The sequence below is a fragment of the Mercurialis annua genome, linkage group LG4, assembly GCF_937616625.2.
Source record: "Mercurialis annua linkage group LG4, ddMerAnnu1.2, whole genome shotgun sequence".
NCBI classification, from domain to species: Eukaryota; Viridiplantae; Streptophyta; class Magnoliopsida; order Malpighiales; family Euphorbiaceae; genus Mercurialis; species Mercurialis annua.
This window is the reverse complement of record NC_065573.1, coordinates 37210400-37228153: the sequence shown is the minus strand read 5'-3', so window position 1 is coordinate 37228153 and position 17754 is coordinate 37210400. Positions and strand designations below refer to the sequence as shown.

Here is a 17754-nt window from a genome sequence, read left to right as displayed (position 1 = left end):
AAAGAAATTCTAATAGTAAATTTATTTGATAAAAAACTACACCGATTTCAGGGTCCTTAAAACCCCTTTTAATTATCTCTTCTTAAATAAAATTTTATTCTTTTCTAGTCCTTCAACTTAATAAAAACGCGTGTTCAAATCTCTAAATAACGAAAATGACAACATTTCATTATATTAAAAAACGCAAATGTTTATCCTAAACGATGTCATTATCGTTATTCAGGAATTTGAATATGCGTTTTTATTAAGTTGAAGGATCAGACAGATAAAATTTTGTTTAAGGACTAAATAATAAAAAATGTTACAGTTTAAGAACTTTAAAATGGGTTAAGCCTTGAGAAAATAAAAAGCAGTTAAATTATGTATTAATAATTGAATTAATGAATAGGTATTGTTTTTATGTTTGAATTTGGCTTAATAAAAAATCTATAAAGTATGGCTTCAAATCCAATGACCTTTACTATGCATTAAATTTAAACAAACAGAGAATCCAAAATAAATTTGAGGAAAAAAAATAAACTAACTAAGATTAGAGAGACTTTGTTTAGCTTCTTTCTTCCATTTCAAATACAAAAAAAAAATTGATATTTATTTTTTTGAAAATGAAGTCTCTATATGCAACCCAACAAGTGTAGAAAAGAGCCTGAAAATAACCAAACTGTCTCTCAAAATCTGAATTCCTTAAAAAGTACATAAGCCCTAAAACCAAATTTTCTTTTCATAGTTAGATTCCTCCTCCCAAAGAAAACCCTAGTCCTCATTTTGTCCCATCCCGTTTTCTTTTGAATGGTTGATATAACATCTCATTACAATTCTTTGATGCAATTTCTCATTTTTCTTTCTCATAGGGCAACGGCGCGTTTCCTTTACGCGCCGTTGCTTGATATCTAACCAATCAATTCAAACCGAAACAAAACAAAACAAAACAAGAAAACCTATTCAAAATAAAAGAATGATGAAGAGAAATGTGAGTGAGAAGCTGATGTTACAGAAGCAAAAGAAGAGCAGTGATCATGATCATAATCATAATCATAATAATAATAGCAACAACAAGAAGAAGAAGAATAGGTTTTTGATTAGTGTTAATGTTCTTGGAAGCGCGGGTCCTTTAAGATTTGTAGTGAATGAAGATGATGAAGTTTGTGGAGTTATTGAGACTGCGTTAAAGACTTATTCTCGCGGAGGTCGTCTTCCTGTTCTTGGCTCTGATGTTAACAACTTTCTTCTTTACTGTGCTAATGCTGGCTCTGATGGTAATTTTAGTTTTCTCATACTCTTTTTTATTGTTTTTCTTTTTATCATTTGATGACGATGCTGGTTCACCAATATAGCTCAAATGATGGTTCAGCCATAACTCAAATTGTATAAATTTCAGACAGTAAACTGTTAAAATTGTGGATTTAATTCTTTTCACAAGTGCTCTATTAAAAAAAAGAAATAATGTGTTGGTTTTTGGTTTTTTTTCTTTTAAATTATTTTTCAACTTAGCCATCTTTTTTTTCTTGTTCTTTATGTTAAATTTTTGTAATCTTGAACGTTGAGTTGGGGTTGTGGGGCGGGTATTGATTCTGCTTTTACTTTAAAATAATAATAATAATAATAATTGAGTTTAATAAAAAAAATATTTTATAGCTTACTAATGATCATGAATAGCATAAGAAATAACTGCTATTATATTACTAAAGCCGTTGAGCTTTTTCTGAAAGTGGCCCTTAGAAACGACTTTTAAAACTGAAACCAAACTGACCAATGAAGATATAAATACGGTTAAACTGTCGTATTTTAGTTTTATTGGTTTCATTGACTTTCTTTCATTTAATTATCTGATTTTTTCCTGAGAGAAATTGTGTTTAATTATCTTTCTCTAGTAATGAGGATATGATTAGCATATACTTCATCTCATTTAAAAGTCTCATTTGATTATACATATTTTTTTCTATTCTATTTTTATTAATGACAGTTTAATTTTTCTTAAAATGTATTTTAAATTTAGAAAAGAATAATAAAAAAATTAATATAAAATTATTTTGGAAATAAAATAATACTTTAAAATGAAACATTCCAAAATTAAGAAATCAACTTCTAAAATAGAACAGAGGAAATATGTTTCTGAGAATGGTATCAAAACTAATACTAACATTTTATTTTAAGCTATATTAATATGAAGGAAAAATTATTAGGTTATATGATATATAAAATAAGTAATATCAGTTATATCCGTTTAAAACTAGCAATTTTTTTAAATTAAGTAATGTTTATTCACAGTCATTTCTAGTGTCGGGATAGAATTAAAGGGTAGGAGATCGACGTTTGGCATTGGTTATCCCTTTATGTGGTTTTAATTGTTTTACTTTGTTTTCTTACAATGATCGGATTTTACTTTTTTTTTTAAAAAAATTGATTGAGGGTAGCGGCGTAGGTATTGGTAATCAAAAATTGAAACTGAATTGACTAAGACAATATGTTTTTTTTTTGTGAATGAATATTCACAAGTGCCAAAAAATCCAACAACACAAATCTTTTGCATATAAAATGGCATACTGAAGGTAGCTCACTAAAGGTTATGATTTTGATAGTTGGTCCAAAATAAAGTCAAAGGTCTGAAAATAAAATACCGTAGGAATTTCTGAAAAAATTCAAATCCGATTAAAAAAACTTCCTACTCCAAATTTAAAAAAGAAGCCGCTTTAGAGAAACAGTTGAAGTAAAATTATATGTTATTGGCTTATCCCCTTAAAAAAACCCCCACCTTTTACCCCCAATTCGTTTGCACCCTCACGTTGTAAAACCACCAAATATACCCAAATTACGACCTTTCACTTTCAATTGTATCCTCAAGCATCAAATTGACCTCTTTTCACTTGAAAAATGTTCAAATCAATACTTTAAATTTTAGCATATATTTTAAAATAGGACTTAATATTTTATTTAAAACAAAAATAAACCTATTTTTTCAAGTGAAAAGAGATCAATTTAATGCTTGAGGGTGCAATTGAAAGTGAAAGGTCGTAATTTGGATATATTTGGTGGTTTTGCAACGTGAGGGTGCAAATGAATTGGGGGTAAAAGGTGAGGGGTTTTTAAGAGGATAAGCCTATGTTATTTTAATGAATATACATTTTACTAATGAATTTTACTTTTCTTTTTTCTTTATTTCAACAAATGTAGCTCTAAATCCATGGGAGGCAATAGGATCTCAAGGAGGAAGAAACTTTGTGCTGTGTAAGAAACAAACACAAGCTCATATGACTCAAGCAAGGTCAGATATGATTACCCATAAGGCCTCTGGTTGGAAGGCTTGGCTTCATAAGTCATTTCATTTCAATGTTTTATCCCATTGAATTTTTAATTCAAGTGACAAATATAATATTTAATATCTATTTTAGTTAATAAAAGGAAAGAAAAAAACTTTGAAATTAATTTTCGAATTTCAGTAAAGTCATGCTTCAAAGCTTGACTAAGGGATAGTTTAATATTCTATATGTAACTTGAAGGCATATATTCTGTGTCCATGATTGGAATAATATTACCTTAAATTATTAGTATCTTGTACTACATTAAATGTCACTTATTTGTTGCCATATATGTACTTACGTTTTCTATTTTCTATTGGTGTTGACTAACATGATGTTTCGAATTTGTGAGTCTGTGACATTAACATGTTAAAACCGGTCTAAGAGTGTTCTGAGGAAATTTTTTTAGACAAATTCAATTTTACTACGTGACATTATAACACGTTATTAAAATAATAGCAGTATCGTAATATTATTATTTAAAAATATAAAAAAAAATTACAATAATGTTACAATTTTAATGACGTGTCATAATGTGATAGGCTAGTTCACGGATGAGGTGGAAGACTGAGTCTATCTAAAAATCTCTCGTGTCATGAGACCGGATAGATAATATTTGTATTCTTATTCCAAAAAAAATCATCTTTATAAATAAGAAAATAAACTATTATATTGTGTAATTCATACTCATTAAGTCCCTGTCATATTAAAAAATTGTTGTAAATAAATAAAATAAGCAATTTATTTCTTTTTTAAATGCAATGCCTCATTTTTAAATTAATTAAGTCTTCCTTTCAAAATTATTAATTAAGTCCCCGGAACAACAAGTGCTTTATTAAAAATTCTTATGATAAATAAATAAAATGTAAATAGAATTGATTCTCACATTAAACTTTATTTTCTACTCTACATTACCAATCCAATTTTTAATAAACGTTGCGCATACACTTAGTATCTAGTGTTTGCTAATTTAGACAAATTTGGAATTTTATCCATCTTTTTATTCTTTTGAAATTTTGATTGCTAGAGAAATGAATATAGTACATATGCAGATATGGGCAAATTCTATATGCTATTTTATAAATAATTTGCCATTGCTAAAGGAATAGTATCACTTTAATAAAATTACAGGCTCAAGTTTAAAGATACATTATCATTTATGTCTAAAATCCAATAGGAATAGGAATTTGACAAATTTCAAATTTTATCTTACTCATTATAGTTTTTTAGTCGAGTCGAATTAATGACAAAAACTTACAAATCATGTCTTGTTCAGTCCCGATTAACATGCAGTTACATGCTAACCAAAAGCATATTAATTTTTATTTTATTTTTGATGAAATATTAATTTTTATTTAGGAGTTGGACAGTTAAGATGATAATAATACAAAAGAAGATCATGAATTTATAATGGTGAAAGGTTAATCACTCAAATGATTAGTATTAGTCATTTTGATCATGGTTGATTGGTTGAATACATCCCATTTCATGCGCATGTAAGCTTTTTATACTAATTTAATGATAATTAATTATTAATCGATCAATAATCCTAATATTCACAGTGAACCTGGAGTATTATATTAGGATTTTTCATATGTATAATTCAGTTTTAAATTTTTTGGTTGTTTGCCTGGATGTCCGGGTTCAACTAGCGGGCTCAGTCTACCACTATGTAATACTTAAAAAAAATGGAGGGAGTTTAATTTCAAGTAGCAATCCGGTGTTGTAAGAGAATGTTAACAATAGACTCATAATTATTTTCTCCTAGTCGGCAATCTAGTTATCATGCACAAATTAATTATTTTCCTTAGGGCATCTACAATTACTCTAACACTTTCCGGTTATATTATGATTAACGATTTGATACTTCTTGTTTCAAGATCCTACTTGATGACCTCTCACTTTCAATTTCGTTAACTATTAGACCCTTTAATTAATTTCGACACTTACTTTCAAACGATTTGTTACTCCACTTTTAATTTCGTTAACGATGAAATCCCTCACTTTTAAATTTCGTTAACGATTTGATATCTCACTTTCAAACGATTTGGTCTCTCACTTTCAATTCAGTTGATGATCTGACACCCCAAATTAATAAAAGGGTCTAATAATTAACGAAATTAAAAATGAGGGACATTGAATAGGATTTTGAAACAAAGGGTACTAAACTGTAAATTATAATATATGTGGGGTCTTATAGTAATTTGCTTTAAAAATATTATGAAAAATACAAGTTCATTATTATTATTAATAAATTTTCAAAATAATTATATTTTTATCAGTACCTATTTTTGTCAATATTCTAATTTTGTGTTGATACTTTTATTGAAGAATTGTAAACTTATTGGTCTGGTTTAGGGCTTGGGCAGTCCGGGTATTTTCAACAAGCCCAATCCAAATTAACAAAAGAATGCATATTGTTGGACTCTGGACTTCCATTTTCGTATTTTAGCTTGGACCAATTTAATGAAAACTTTTCATTAAATTGGGGTTTTACATGTTAAAGTGATTATATATTCTCAATTACATTTAAAAGGTACCTTTATTATTATCTTTTTATGTCGCAATTAAAAATTCTAATTATATTTTTTCAGCATATTTTCCTACCTCTTATATTATTTTAATACTGAAACGTATTTTATATGGCAATTAATTATATATACAATTAAAAAATAATTACATACATGAACGTATTTTTTCTAACCAATAAAATATTAAAAAATATATCATGTCACTAATTAAAAAAAATTATCATAGGCTAATTTTCATTATTAGAAGTGTAATTTAATACAAAAATAAATATCTACTTAACAGACGTAAATCAACCAATTTAAAATTAAATGATGAATACTGCAGAATCAGTCATCAAGAAGGGTTTATTTTTTGTATATAATTAGAGAGGAGGAGCGCTTGTGGGAGGAATCGAATGCACGACCTAGCAGTTTGCTGCCCACGCTTATACCATTTATAAACTCATTTAACAAACTGAAATCTAACTCCGAGAATTGAGAAATTAGAGTACGAATATCCAGTAGAATTACCCCTAGCCTTCCATGTTGTCAGCAGAAGAGGGATTAACAGCATTAAAAATAACATAACGATCACCTTGAAAGATCAAGCGAAATCTGTAAGCAGTAGCTCCTCCATTGATGTTCGTAATCCCAACGTCTCTATCACAAATGGCTCTACGACCCAACCAAGATAAAGTGACATAATTAAACTATAATTTATATTATTAATTATTTTAAGGTTAATAATTAATTAAATTTTAAATTAATCAATGATCTATAAATTATAAATATATAATAAATGTGTATTTAATTATTTATGATGGCAAAATTATAAAATTAAATATCACTTGTACATTTGATTTAGACTTTAATGATATGCAAAATAAAATCTATTTTGCTTGTTTAATTATTAGAAATCAAGGATTAGATGTTTATATATAACATTAATTTTTAATTTATTATGATCAGCCAATGAAAATCACATGTCGATTTTATTGATTTTATGTATATTCTCTAGCTATTTTAAATTTTCTAAATTTTTATTTTATTTTCGGTTATTTTCTAATTTTTTTACTGATTATAGATTTTGATCTATTAGAGCATATCCAGTGGTGCTCTTTATTTTAAAGAGCACAATTGTTAAAATAAAGAGAATCTTTAATATAAAGAGTCGTATATTTAGATTTATGCCAATAGACTCTCTAATATTTACTCTTTATTTTATTCTTATTTTTATGAACAACATTAACAAATAAAAAATATTAATAATGTTGATTTATTTATTCAGTTTTTAAATTTAAAAATTCAAAATAATACATTTCAAATGAAAATAACCATTTTATTTTAAAATTTGAAATTTTATCTTTTTGAAAATGAAGTATAAAGTGAAAATGGCTCGAGCCATTTTCACTCTCTATTCTAAATTTAAATTTTAGAGAGTCCATTGGAGTTTAATTAATTGACAAAATTCTTTAAATTAGAGATTTTATCAATTTTAAAGAAGTCATCGGAGATGCTCTTGTTATCTATATAACATGAACTTTGTTATTTCAAGGTTGATAAATCGGTAAATTTAGTAATGGTAAAATCCAATGAGTTGAATCATATTTTGGATTTAGAATTTTCGGTTCGATGAAAAGAGACAAATTGGGCACACTTATTTCTCCGAATTAAGAGATCAAAGTGTTGCACAATGTATACAGAATGTTCTCAACTGTATTCAAAGATGTCTTATGCATTCGTAAGTGAGTGAGACATTATATGTTGGTATAAAAAGATAGTCCTAACACGACTAGATAGCGACTCATGATATCCAATTTAGATCATCAGATTTGTTATAGTTTTAACGAACTAAACTCGTTAGTTCGGTTGTAATCCCTCTGGTGCTTTTAATATTGTTTGGCATACAATAATTTAAAAATAATTGATAGACGCGAATTTCATCAATCGTAAATAAAATTTATTACTCTTCATCATCGATGTGTTATGTAATATATATATATCCAATTGAAATAAGAATTTTACTTTAATAAATGGGTTATGTAATATATATATATCCAATTGAAATAAGAATTTTACTTTAATAAATGGGTTCCTATCTATTATAATGATTGTATAGCTTTCCTATAGTAGAGGAGTGAGTGAATATATGAAAGACCTTTATCACATCCCTTAAAATGATTAAGAAAATGCTTTTCATCTTAAAAAGATAGGAGAAAGTATATAGGAAAGAATAAAGAAGTAGGTGTTCAAAAATAAAAAGACTTAAAAGCAATTGAATGTGTTTGAGATTGTAAAAAGTGTGAGACCTCAACTCATGCAATGAGGGCCCTTTATGTTTATTTTCTTAGGTACAATCACAAATGCTAGCTTGTCAATATCAATTGGAACCTCTAGTCAATTTCAAACAGCCCAACACCATCAAAATTGTTTGCCTAATCTTATTGGAGAGAACAGAATTGACCCATTGGCCAATCAATTAAGAGATCTGTTGAGTTAGATTAGATATCAAATTGGAGATTAAACTTTATAATAATCTATTATTAGGGTGTATAAATTTATAAAAACCCACTAATCTTATGTTTAACTTAGCATCTTATTGTGGAGAAATTCTTGTACGAACCTTATGGTGAGTGTTTGAAAATCAAACTGAATTGACTAATCAATAAAAATTGATAAAATTCGTGTATTTGCATTCAAAATTATAAAATATTAGAACTTTCACTATTCATAATTTTGGTATGCAAAAAATAAAAGAAACTAAATCACATCAAAAATAACTGAACCGGTTAATATGTTTAGTTTAGCTTTAAATATTAAATTAATTAAACTTAATTTTAAAAATAATTTTAATTTATTTTGATTTAATTAGAACAAAATGCACATCTCCCACGTACTTTTCTTGATGCCTCTCTCTATCTACTCATAAGTCCACCAATAAGATGAGATTGTGAAGGAAAAAAAATGAAGCTTATTTCTATGTTTTTGTGGAGATAATTCATTTGGCATCATTTTCATGGATTTGGATGATTGGCAAGTAAACTTTATATACTATAACATTATGTACACAAATTTAGATTTGAAGTGTTTAATAATAATAATAATAATAATAATAATAATAATAATAATAATAATAATGATAATAATAATAGCAATGCTTGACATGTCAAGGTCAATGATTCTTCACTCTTTTGAACAGGAAAAAACTATCTTCTCTTATCCTTGTTCATGATTGAATTTATATATATAAAAAACCACAGTGTATATTAATTAAAAATAACTTAAACAATTTTTTCTGGATTAGTTTACCATAATATTATATTGAAATATTAAATTATATGTTATTTTTAAATTATATAAAAAAAATCATTTAGATATAGTTGATATAAATGATCAAATGGCCTAACTAGTTTTTAAATTCAATTTTTTATGTTTTTTTATTAATTAAAAATAAAAAATTTACTTTTTACAATTATATTTAATTTGAAAGGTTTTTTTTAATGTGCCCAAAATTTTGAATTTTATTTTTTAAATCCAAAATTTTGCGTCTTTTATTAACTACGGTCAAATTTTACAAATGTTGTCTAACTTCTAAAAAATTATTATGGATATTTGGTCGCAATCGATAAAAAAACGTAAAGTTTGAATTTTAAAAAATTAAATTTAAAATTTTGAATATTATTGCAGAAAATGCTATGAAATTAGACATAATTATAAAAATTAAAATATTTGACCGTAATTGATCAGAGCTATAAAAAAATGATTTTAAAAAATAATTTAGCCTTATCAAAATGCTGACAATTTTTTATTAGTATATATATTTACAAATATGCTACAATGTAGATATTTATATATATTTCTCTTAAAGATAAACAAAGTAGGTGAATATGGTAGTATTTGATAAGGTTTATTATTTAAATTTTAAAAATTTACCACTTATTTCATTAATATTGTGTGACAACAGAAATTAAGTTCAAATTAATTTAATTAAATAAAAAAACATTATAAGTCAAAATAATCAATTTATGGTTTTTTAACTAAAAGTAATGAATTGTTGATTTTTATATTTTTGTTTTATAAAAGTGACTTTTAAATTTAATTTCTTATTAAAATATCAGTAATATTTTAACAAGTTTTCTACATTTATACTGTTTATGAATGTTATTGTTTATTTTCCTCCTACATCTATTTATATAGACATAATATTTTAATACAGATAATATCATAATTAATAAATGTATATATTTTAATGATTAAAACAAAAAAATATCATTAAAAAATATTTCATTTAATAAGATTAACCGCTTAATATTTCAGCGGTTAATGTTATTAAATGAAATACTAATCAACATTTAATGATTTATGTGTTTTTTATTGTTAGCATTTAATGTAAATTTTACTAATTTTTAGTAGTACTTTTTTTCATTAATTTTTAGGAGTAAAAACTTAAAGTCCAACCTTATCTTCTTTTTCTTTTTATTTTTTGAAGGCTAATCCTCTAAAAATCCCATCACCTTTCAACCCCCTTTCGTTTGCACCCTCACCTTTCAAAATCCCCAATTTTACCCTAATTACCACCTTTCACTTTCAATTGCACCCTCGAAATATTAAATTGACCTTTTTTCACTTAAAAAATTTCGAATCAATATTTTTTATTTTTACTCATTTTCTAAATAGTACTAAATGTTAAAATTTCAACAATAAAAGCATCTTCTCTAAAAAATATTTCAAAAATTACTAAATTTTACATTCACTTTTATTTAATTTTACCGTTTTAATTCCATAAAATTAATTAAATTAGATACTATTTATAATATTTGTTGAAATATAAAGTATTAATTTGAACTTTTTACAGTAAAAATAGGTCAATTTAATATTTAAGGGTGTAATTGAAAGTGAAAGGTGGAAATTAGAGTAAAATTGGAGATTTTGAAAGGTGAGAATGCAAATGAAAGGAAATTGAAAGGTGAGAGATTTTTCAGAGGATTAGCCTTTTTTGAAAAATATCTTCTTCCTTTTTAACCCTGCTTTATTTTCACCAATGCTTCTCTTGTCCTTATTAATGATTGAATTAGATGGTAATAAGTAATAACAGCTTGAACTTATCTCTAACTTCATTACTAAGCCATAAATAATTTCAACATCTAATTAAATTTAGATTGATGATAATGGCAAACTAATTGGCTTTCTTCCAACATTAAGGGTCTTTTTTATTCAAATAAATACAACAATTTTTATAAAATTCAATTAAATTTCTATAAAATATGTGTTTGATTTAAATAAAATTTCACAATTTAAATTTATATTTACACTCCAAATATAATATTCAATTCATTTTATTTTATTTAAAATTTGGACTACAAAACACAGAAATTCACTTTCAAATAATTTTTAAATGCAATTCATTTTAAAATGAAATGTAATAAAATAAACTTTACACTGTAACTGGATCAAGCAGACCCTAAGAGGTTGTTTGACAAGTAACCATATTAACGTTATTTTGTTTATATTATATTCATGGTATTAGCCCATAATCTTGACACATATAATATTTTTTAATAAATTTATTTACCCATGATAATATATATTAATCGTATTTTGATGAAAAATGAATGCATGATAATTTAAACACACTAACACAAATAATTTAATTGTATCATTTATATGATTTACATAAGATACAAGAAATAATAAATTTGATCGTGATTGTATTCTAAAAAGTGCCAATATTGATGTATTTTTTTGGGAGTGTTTATCTCATACAACCGTTGTGCCACGTTATTTTTACATCAAGTCAATGAGCATTTGGGATAGAAAATCTTTTAATTATTATTTATTTTTTTATCATTCAATAATCCATATGGCTAACGCATAATTAGTTTGTTACATGAATGACGTCATGGCGCAACAGTTGTGTTGTATAATTATCTTTCTTTTGGTGTTATGAATATGTATCATGTGTATGTGGTATATGTGTGTGGAATCGTGTCAAATAAGTGTTAAACGCATGTCGATATTAATTACTTATAAATTTTTAAATGGAAAACTTTTTAAATATGATAATTCAGCAATTGTTTTAAGTATTAGGAAGAGGAGGAAATTAGAAGGTGAACTCGAGATCCACCTTGAGCTCTACAGCATCCTCTTAATCAAATTAATCATAAACAAATGGGTTAAGCAAACTATAAGAGTAAGATAAATGCAAGTGAATTTCATAGGTCTAGTTACCAGCGATTTGCATATGATGTCTCACCTATTTTAAACCATGTATTTGACTCTCTTTGTAACTCCAGGCTGAACACAAACATTAACTCTATGCCATATTCTTTGATATACGTTACAAACATCGGATGCAACATCATTCTATCAAAACGACGATATCGTAAATGATTACAACATCATTCTCTCGTCGTATCCTTTTTGTAATAATATTAAGGTAATCTGCTACGTTATTAAGAGCTTTATAATTCATAATAAAAAATGTTTAAAGTATGATATACGAAAATAAAATACAGATTATTTCGTAACTTTTTTGTTTTTTAACAAAAAAAAACTTGCTCTATATTAAAATAAAAATTGGTATATTATTATAAAGATGATAGAGAAAACATGAGTGGATTAAGGGGTCACAATCACTTGGAAATTAAGAAGACAATGTGGATTTTGGGTTGACGGGCCGGCCATGGCAATGAGATAAAAGGGACCATTGGAAAAGCATAGCACATTGCCACTTGGTTCACACATATTAAAAATTGAATAAACAAAACTATATCTTTCACATTACTTAAATTTCATTAAACAATAATTACTATGGTTATTATATTCCATCATTATCATAGTCATATTATCACCTACCTAGCTTCAATGCCTTTCATGGAAATTATAATGTTCATTAAAAACTATTTCAATTACATCATAGTCCTAGACTTAATATAAATAATGAATTAAATTAAAACACGTCACGCCAGAGCAAGAATCTTCTGAATTATAAGTAGTGATTATATTTAAAAATTAAAAAAAAGCAAGAGAGAAAAACAATTGCTTTTTTTATAATTAAGAAAAACAATTGTTAATCGAATAAAAAACAAAATTGTATGATTAAGAAAATATTAAAAAATAAAATTAAAAAAACAAACGGATGTAATTGACAACTGATAGTCCGAAAAACAATCACCTATTTAACCTTTTGATTTCACTCATTAATATATAAGTAAGATTAATATTTGAGTTTTTTTATAATCAATGGGGATTTTGAATGCATAGCTTTTGTATCAAACTAGGTTTAGATGCATCTTTGGGAATGTTGTTTACTTTGACTCTTAAAGAAAAAAAAGGTGTGCTTAACTATCTTTACAAAAGCTCTACTTCTTTTTAGTTTCTTAATTAGATTGGTCAATACTTCATCATTGCTTAATTACAACTTAAAACCTTCATGCATTGAACTTAAGCTGTAGTATTAGTGAGCAATTGTGGAATTTAATACGATGCATGAAGTAAATTTTACTCTTAACAATTAAGTGATTCGTTTAATGATTATTATATAGACAGGGTTGTAAAAAATAATAGAAGTTCTTACCTAAAGGGATATATTGTGTTAGAGTAGTTAAATCTTATGTTTAGTATAAAATGGTGAAGTATGTGTTTCTTTTCGAGAAATTCTTTAATAGATTTTGTTTATCATCTTATCTTTGGACAAAACTAATCAAATCAGAATACATCATTCACTGTATAAAAAAAAAAAATTGATTATTATAATCATGTCATTACCCAAAAAATATAATCAAAATTGGAAAAAAATATTATACTATTTGATGGCATTCAAAAAATTTAATCAATTTATTGAGGGTTTGGCTAAGGTGATAAATAGAAGAGTAAAATACTATATACTTATGTAAGAGCCAAAACGGACCGGTCGATTCAACTTAAAATCAAAAATCAGCCTATTCGGTTTTTTTTCTTTAAATACAATTCAATTTCAATCTCTAGATTTTTTTAAAAATATGGAACCAGTTAAACTGTTAAAAAATTATTTATTCTTAGAGTGTGATTTATTTATCAATTATTTTAATTTATTTGCTAGTTAAAATTTTAGATATGTATTTTTTTTTTGGCATGTGAATTTACTCTTGAAAATAAATATATCATATGCACTATATGAATATTTTTATTTGACTGATTAAACCAACGATCAAAACAGTTCAATGATTAAATAAATTATTAACTCTTGAAAAATAAATAATATTTCGTAAATTCTTTTATTTTTATTTAACAGATTTAACATCTGGTCACACACCGATTCAAATATCCATTTAGGTTTTTGAGAAAACTGATGTATACAAAACAATATGCTTATGCTTCCTTTACAGAGATGCCATCAAGCTAGTCCAAAAATTGCAGGCCAAGAAAATAAGACATGACATACAAAATACAGAAGAAAATGATAAGGCACTCACATTCAGAATATGTTCCAAATTTTATTTTTTCTTCTAACATAAAAGACTCCAAATTTTATTACCAAAAAGTTAACATATTCACACATCTTCATTCAACTGATTAAAAAACAAAAACAAAACCCAAAAATCTAAATAAAACAACAACAAAGTTAAAAAAAAAAAAAAACTGTAAAAGTAAAAAAAAAAGAGGTGTAAAAAAAAGCCTAGAGTTACACATTTGAACTGGCCTTTTACATTTTTACCCTCTCGTCTCAAGTCTCGCTCATTTCCCTTTCACTAAGGGCAACTTTTGAGATTCATCGACTCGTTCACATAAACTCAGCTACTGAGTTGAGTCGACTCTCGAATCACTGAGTTGCCAAGCTGATGTGGTAATCAGTGGCCTGGTATGCCAACCAAGCATTAAACATCCATCGTTTTCTTCTACTCTATACCCATCACCGCCGGCAAACAAAGCTAGCAGCATACTAGCTTGTTTGAAGGCATTTGAACCGAGATGAACTCGATCAAACCCAGCCGATTCAACTCGATTCCGCCATTGAGTCAACGACTCATGTCGCTCAACTCGGTCAGCCCCTTCACATGCCACAACATTACATATTTGCCTCCCTAAATACAACTCAGACATGACCAAATCTTGACTCGGAACGTTCAACCCAGACCCTTCTAACGAGTCAAACAAACTCGAATAATAGTGTAATGCCTCAGTGAACCGGTCTAGAAAAACTGGACCGTTATGGTTCGCTTCTTGCTCAACAATAGTGACGATTTTAGGTTTCATAGCTTTGATAGAATCAAGAACCTTATCAATCCCACCAGAACGCGCTAAAAGACGGTGCATCTCGAACACTGAGTTCACCGCCACCGTCTCCACCTCCGGCGGGCGGAGGTCAAGCATTTCCGGTTGAAGATCAGCTAAACTATTAGCAACGAATCCGCGAAATTCAAATTCCACGCCAATTGTTTCAGCCAACTGAGCTAACTTCCAACCCACCTGCTGCAAAGTATCCGTATTATCAGCCTGCGGCGGACCAATTCCGGTCAAACGAAAAGCCGGTGGTCCACCAGGACGTAAAGCTAAAGCTTGCATTAATGCCGGCCATTGCATACCTTGCTTTAAACCAAAATCAATAACGTGAACCCTATTCGCCGTACCGAAAGCTTCAAGAATCGCTTGATTCGCCGTGAAATGCGCGAATTTCAGATAAGGGCAAGTCTCGTAAAAATGCATCTCTAGAGTGTCTGAATAGGAAGGATCCAGACATTCTTGCGGGTAGATTTTATAAATCCGGCGAGCTAAAGCTTCGGCGAAGTAGGTCGCCACCTTTCTCATGGCGCTAGCCTGAGATGCCGCGAGTAAACCTATGTGTTTCACGAGTGCCTCCGCGACTTTCAGATTATCTTGCTGAACTGCTTCTGCACACGCTAATAGCGTGTGGACAAGCCGGACTCCGGTCTCCTGTGAGTCGAGTAGCACCATCGGTCGCGCTGGCTCCGATAGAGTTGTGATTGTTGACGATGGTGATGGTGATGGAGACGGACACGAAAACGCAGGCGGCGGCGTAGAGTTAAGGGAGTCAGTTTTGATTCGTTTTCGCTTGTTTTCGATTTCCGATGAATCTGGCTGCGGCGATGGGTAAGCGGCGACACCAGGGATGGCTCTGAGATCGTACTCAGAGTCGTCAGTAAAAATTGGAGATGAAGAATTACCGAAGGACTCGTGAGGTGGAAAAATTAGTGGACCATTGATTTCAGACAGCATGCTTTGAACCCAACCGGAAAGATCTGACGGGTTATAATGCACAGTATCGGAAAGATGAGAAATTCCGTCTTCTTGAGCAATACCCATCACCATTTCAAGCTGTTCAAGCTTCTCAGCAACGTCCGCCATGTCAGATGACCGTACTTTGTAACCTAAAACCGCTAGTAATTCATCCATGCCTCCGGCATCTTGTTCTTCTTGCCATAGTTTTTCTTTCGCCATTGTTGAAGCTAAAGAAGAAGCTGAAGAAGAAGAAGAAGAATCTCCAACTCCAATTCCTCCTCCTCCTGCTACGCCGCCGCCGCCGCCTCCTCCGCCTCCGCCTGCTTTATTCATTTCTTGATGTTCTCTCTTCATTTTCTTTCGAATGTGTTTGATTCTTGGATTTGGTGTAGTGGTAAATTGTAAAGATATGAATCAAGAAAACATGGGGATTTATTGGGTTTATGTAAAGAAAATTAAAAATAAATGAAATAGTTAAAAAGAGAAATTATGAGAAAGATGGGGTGTGAGGTCCAATAGATGAATAGGAGATGCAGAGGGTGAGTGTATGGTAAAGATAAGGAGAAAGGAAAGGCCACAATTATAATCATTCATTTTTTTTTTATTAAATTTAGAATATGGCACAAAAATAAATAAAGCAACAAGTAGAAGGAAAAGCAAAGCAAAGTATAAAATTAAAACTTTTTCTCTATTTGAAAAATTATTTAATGTCTTTGGCAAAAAAAATTTATTTAATGTGTTAATCTATAGTATTAAAAAAATTATTTACTGTGGTGGTCATGTAATAATGTGTTAATTAATTAAACATCTGAATATTGGATTATGTTAACTAAATATATACTTATTTGGTGTTAAAATTAAAGGACTCATTCAATATTATTTAAGATATAAAATTTTAAGGTGATTTATAGTATTTATTATTTAGATTTAGATATTCTTAACTACCCATCACATGAAATTGTCAAAATCTTTTGGATATGTATGATTAAAAAAATGATTTTTTATTTTAATTATAATATCTAAGATCCAATCGGACATGATTTCAGTCGGCCAAGATAAAAGTATATTTCCTATAAAAATTAGAGTGAGGCCAGTAGTGAAAGGGTATGGAAGGAAAAGAGCCGTGGCAGTACCGCAATGCTGAAAAAGATGCCTTCTAATGGGTAATTGTGTACATTTTTATTGCTGCTTTTAACGAATTAGAATACTCTTTTTAATTCATAATTTTAGACCATTTCAATTTTATTGTTGACGGATATGTACAAGTAAATTAAATAAATTTTAAAATTGGGATTTAACTTATTTAGATTTAACACTATATCTATTAGGTGAAGATGCTATAGAAGTATTTCAATTTTTGGTATATCAAGGAATTTTGTTCTGTATTTAAAAACAAAAAATATTAGTGAAATAAAGTTAAAGAAAATGAGGTGGCCGTACTAGGATATCAAATTGCAGATTTGAACCTGCAACTCTTTTTAAGTGGCGCGTGTTGCACGATCTACATCTAAATGTTGGAAATGCAAATCAACTAACTTGCCAAGAAACTACAATTAGTATAATATTTGCCAATTTGGGCTAGTCTAGATGTTTAAAATATTCCAAATGCATTAGAAGGTTATGGATTTGAATCCTCAATCCGTAACTAACAATTAACTAATTAAAATTTTGAAAATCGCAAATTAATTATACAAAAAAATGATATAATATTTAAAATGCTAGTATGGAATTAA

At 28.2% G+C, this 17754-nt stretch overlaps 2 protein-coding genes across 2 annotated transcripts; one reads left to right on the top strand and one right to left on the bottom strand.

Annotated features, from left to right (window-relative positions):
- The first annotated feature begins 598 nt into the window (after positions 1-598).
- LOC126678911 (uncharacterized) lies at positions 599-3568 on the top strand. Its single transcript, XM_050373827.2, has 2 exons — positions 599-1253; positions 3169-3568. Exons 1-2 carry the CDS (start codon positions 953-955, stop codon positions 3339-3341), a joined length of 474 nt encoding a protein of 157 aa, XP_050229784.1. The 5' UTR covers positions 599-952; the 3' UTR covers positions 3342-3568.
- A 10661-nt stretch (positions 3569-14229) lies between these two features.
- On the bottom strand, positions 14230-16591 carry LOC126677478 (DELLA protein GAI). The gene has a single exon (XM_050372121.2). The coding sequence runs from the start codon at positions 16373-16375 to the stop codon at positions 14579-14581; it is 1797 nt and encodes a 598-aa protein (XP_050228078.1). The 5' UTR covers positions 16376-16591; the 3' UTR covers positions 14230-14578.
- Between the last annotated feature and the right edge of the window lie 1163 nt (positions 16592-17754).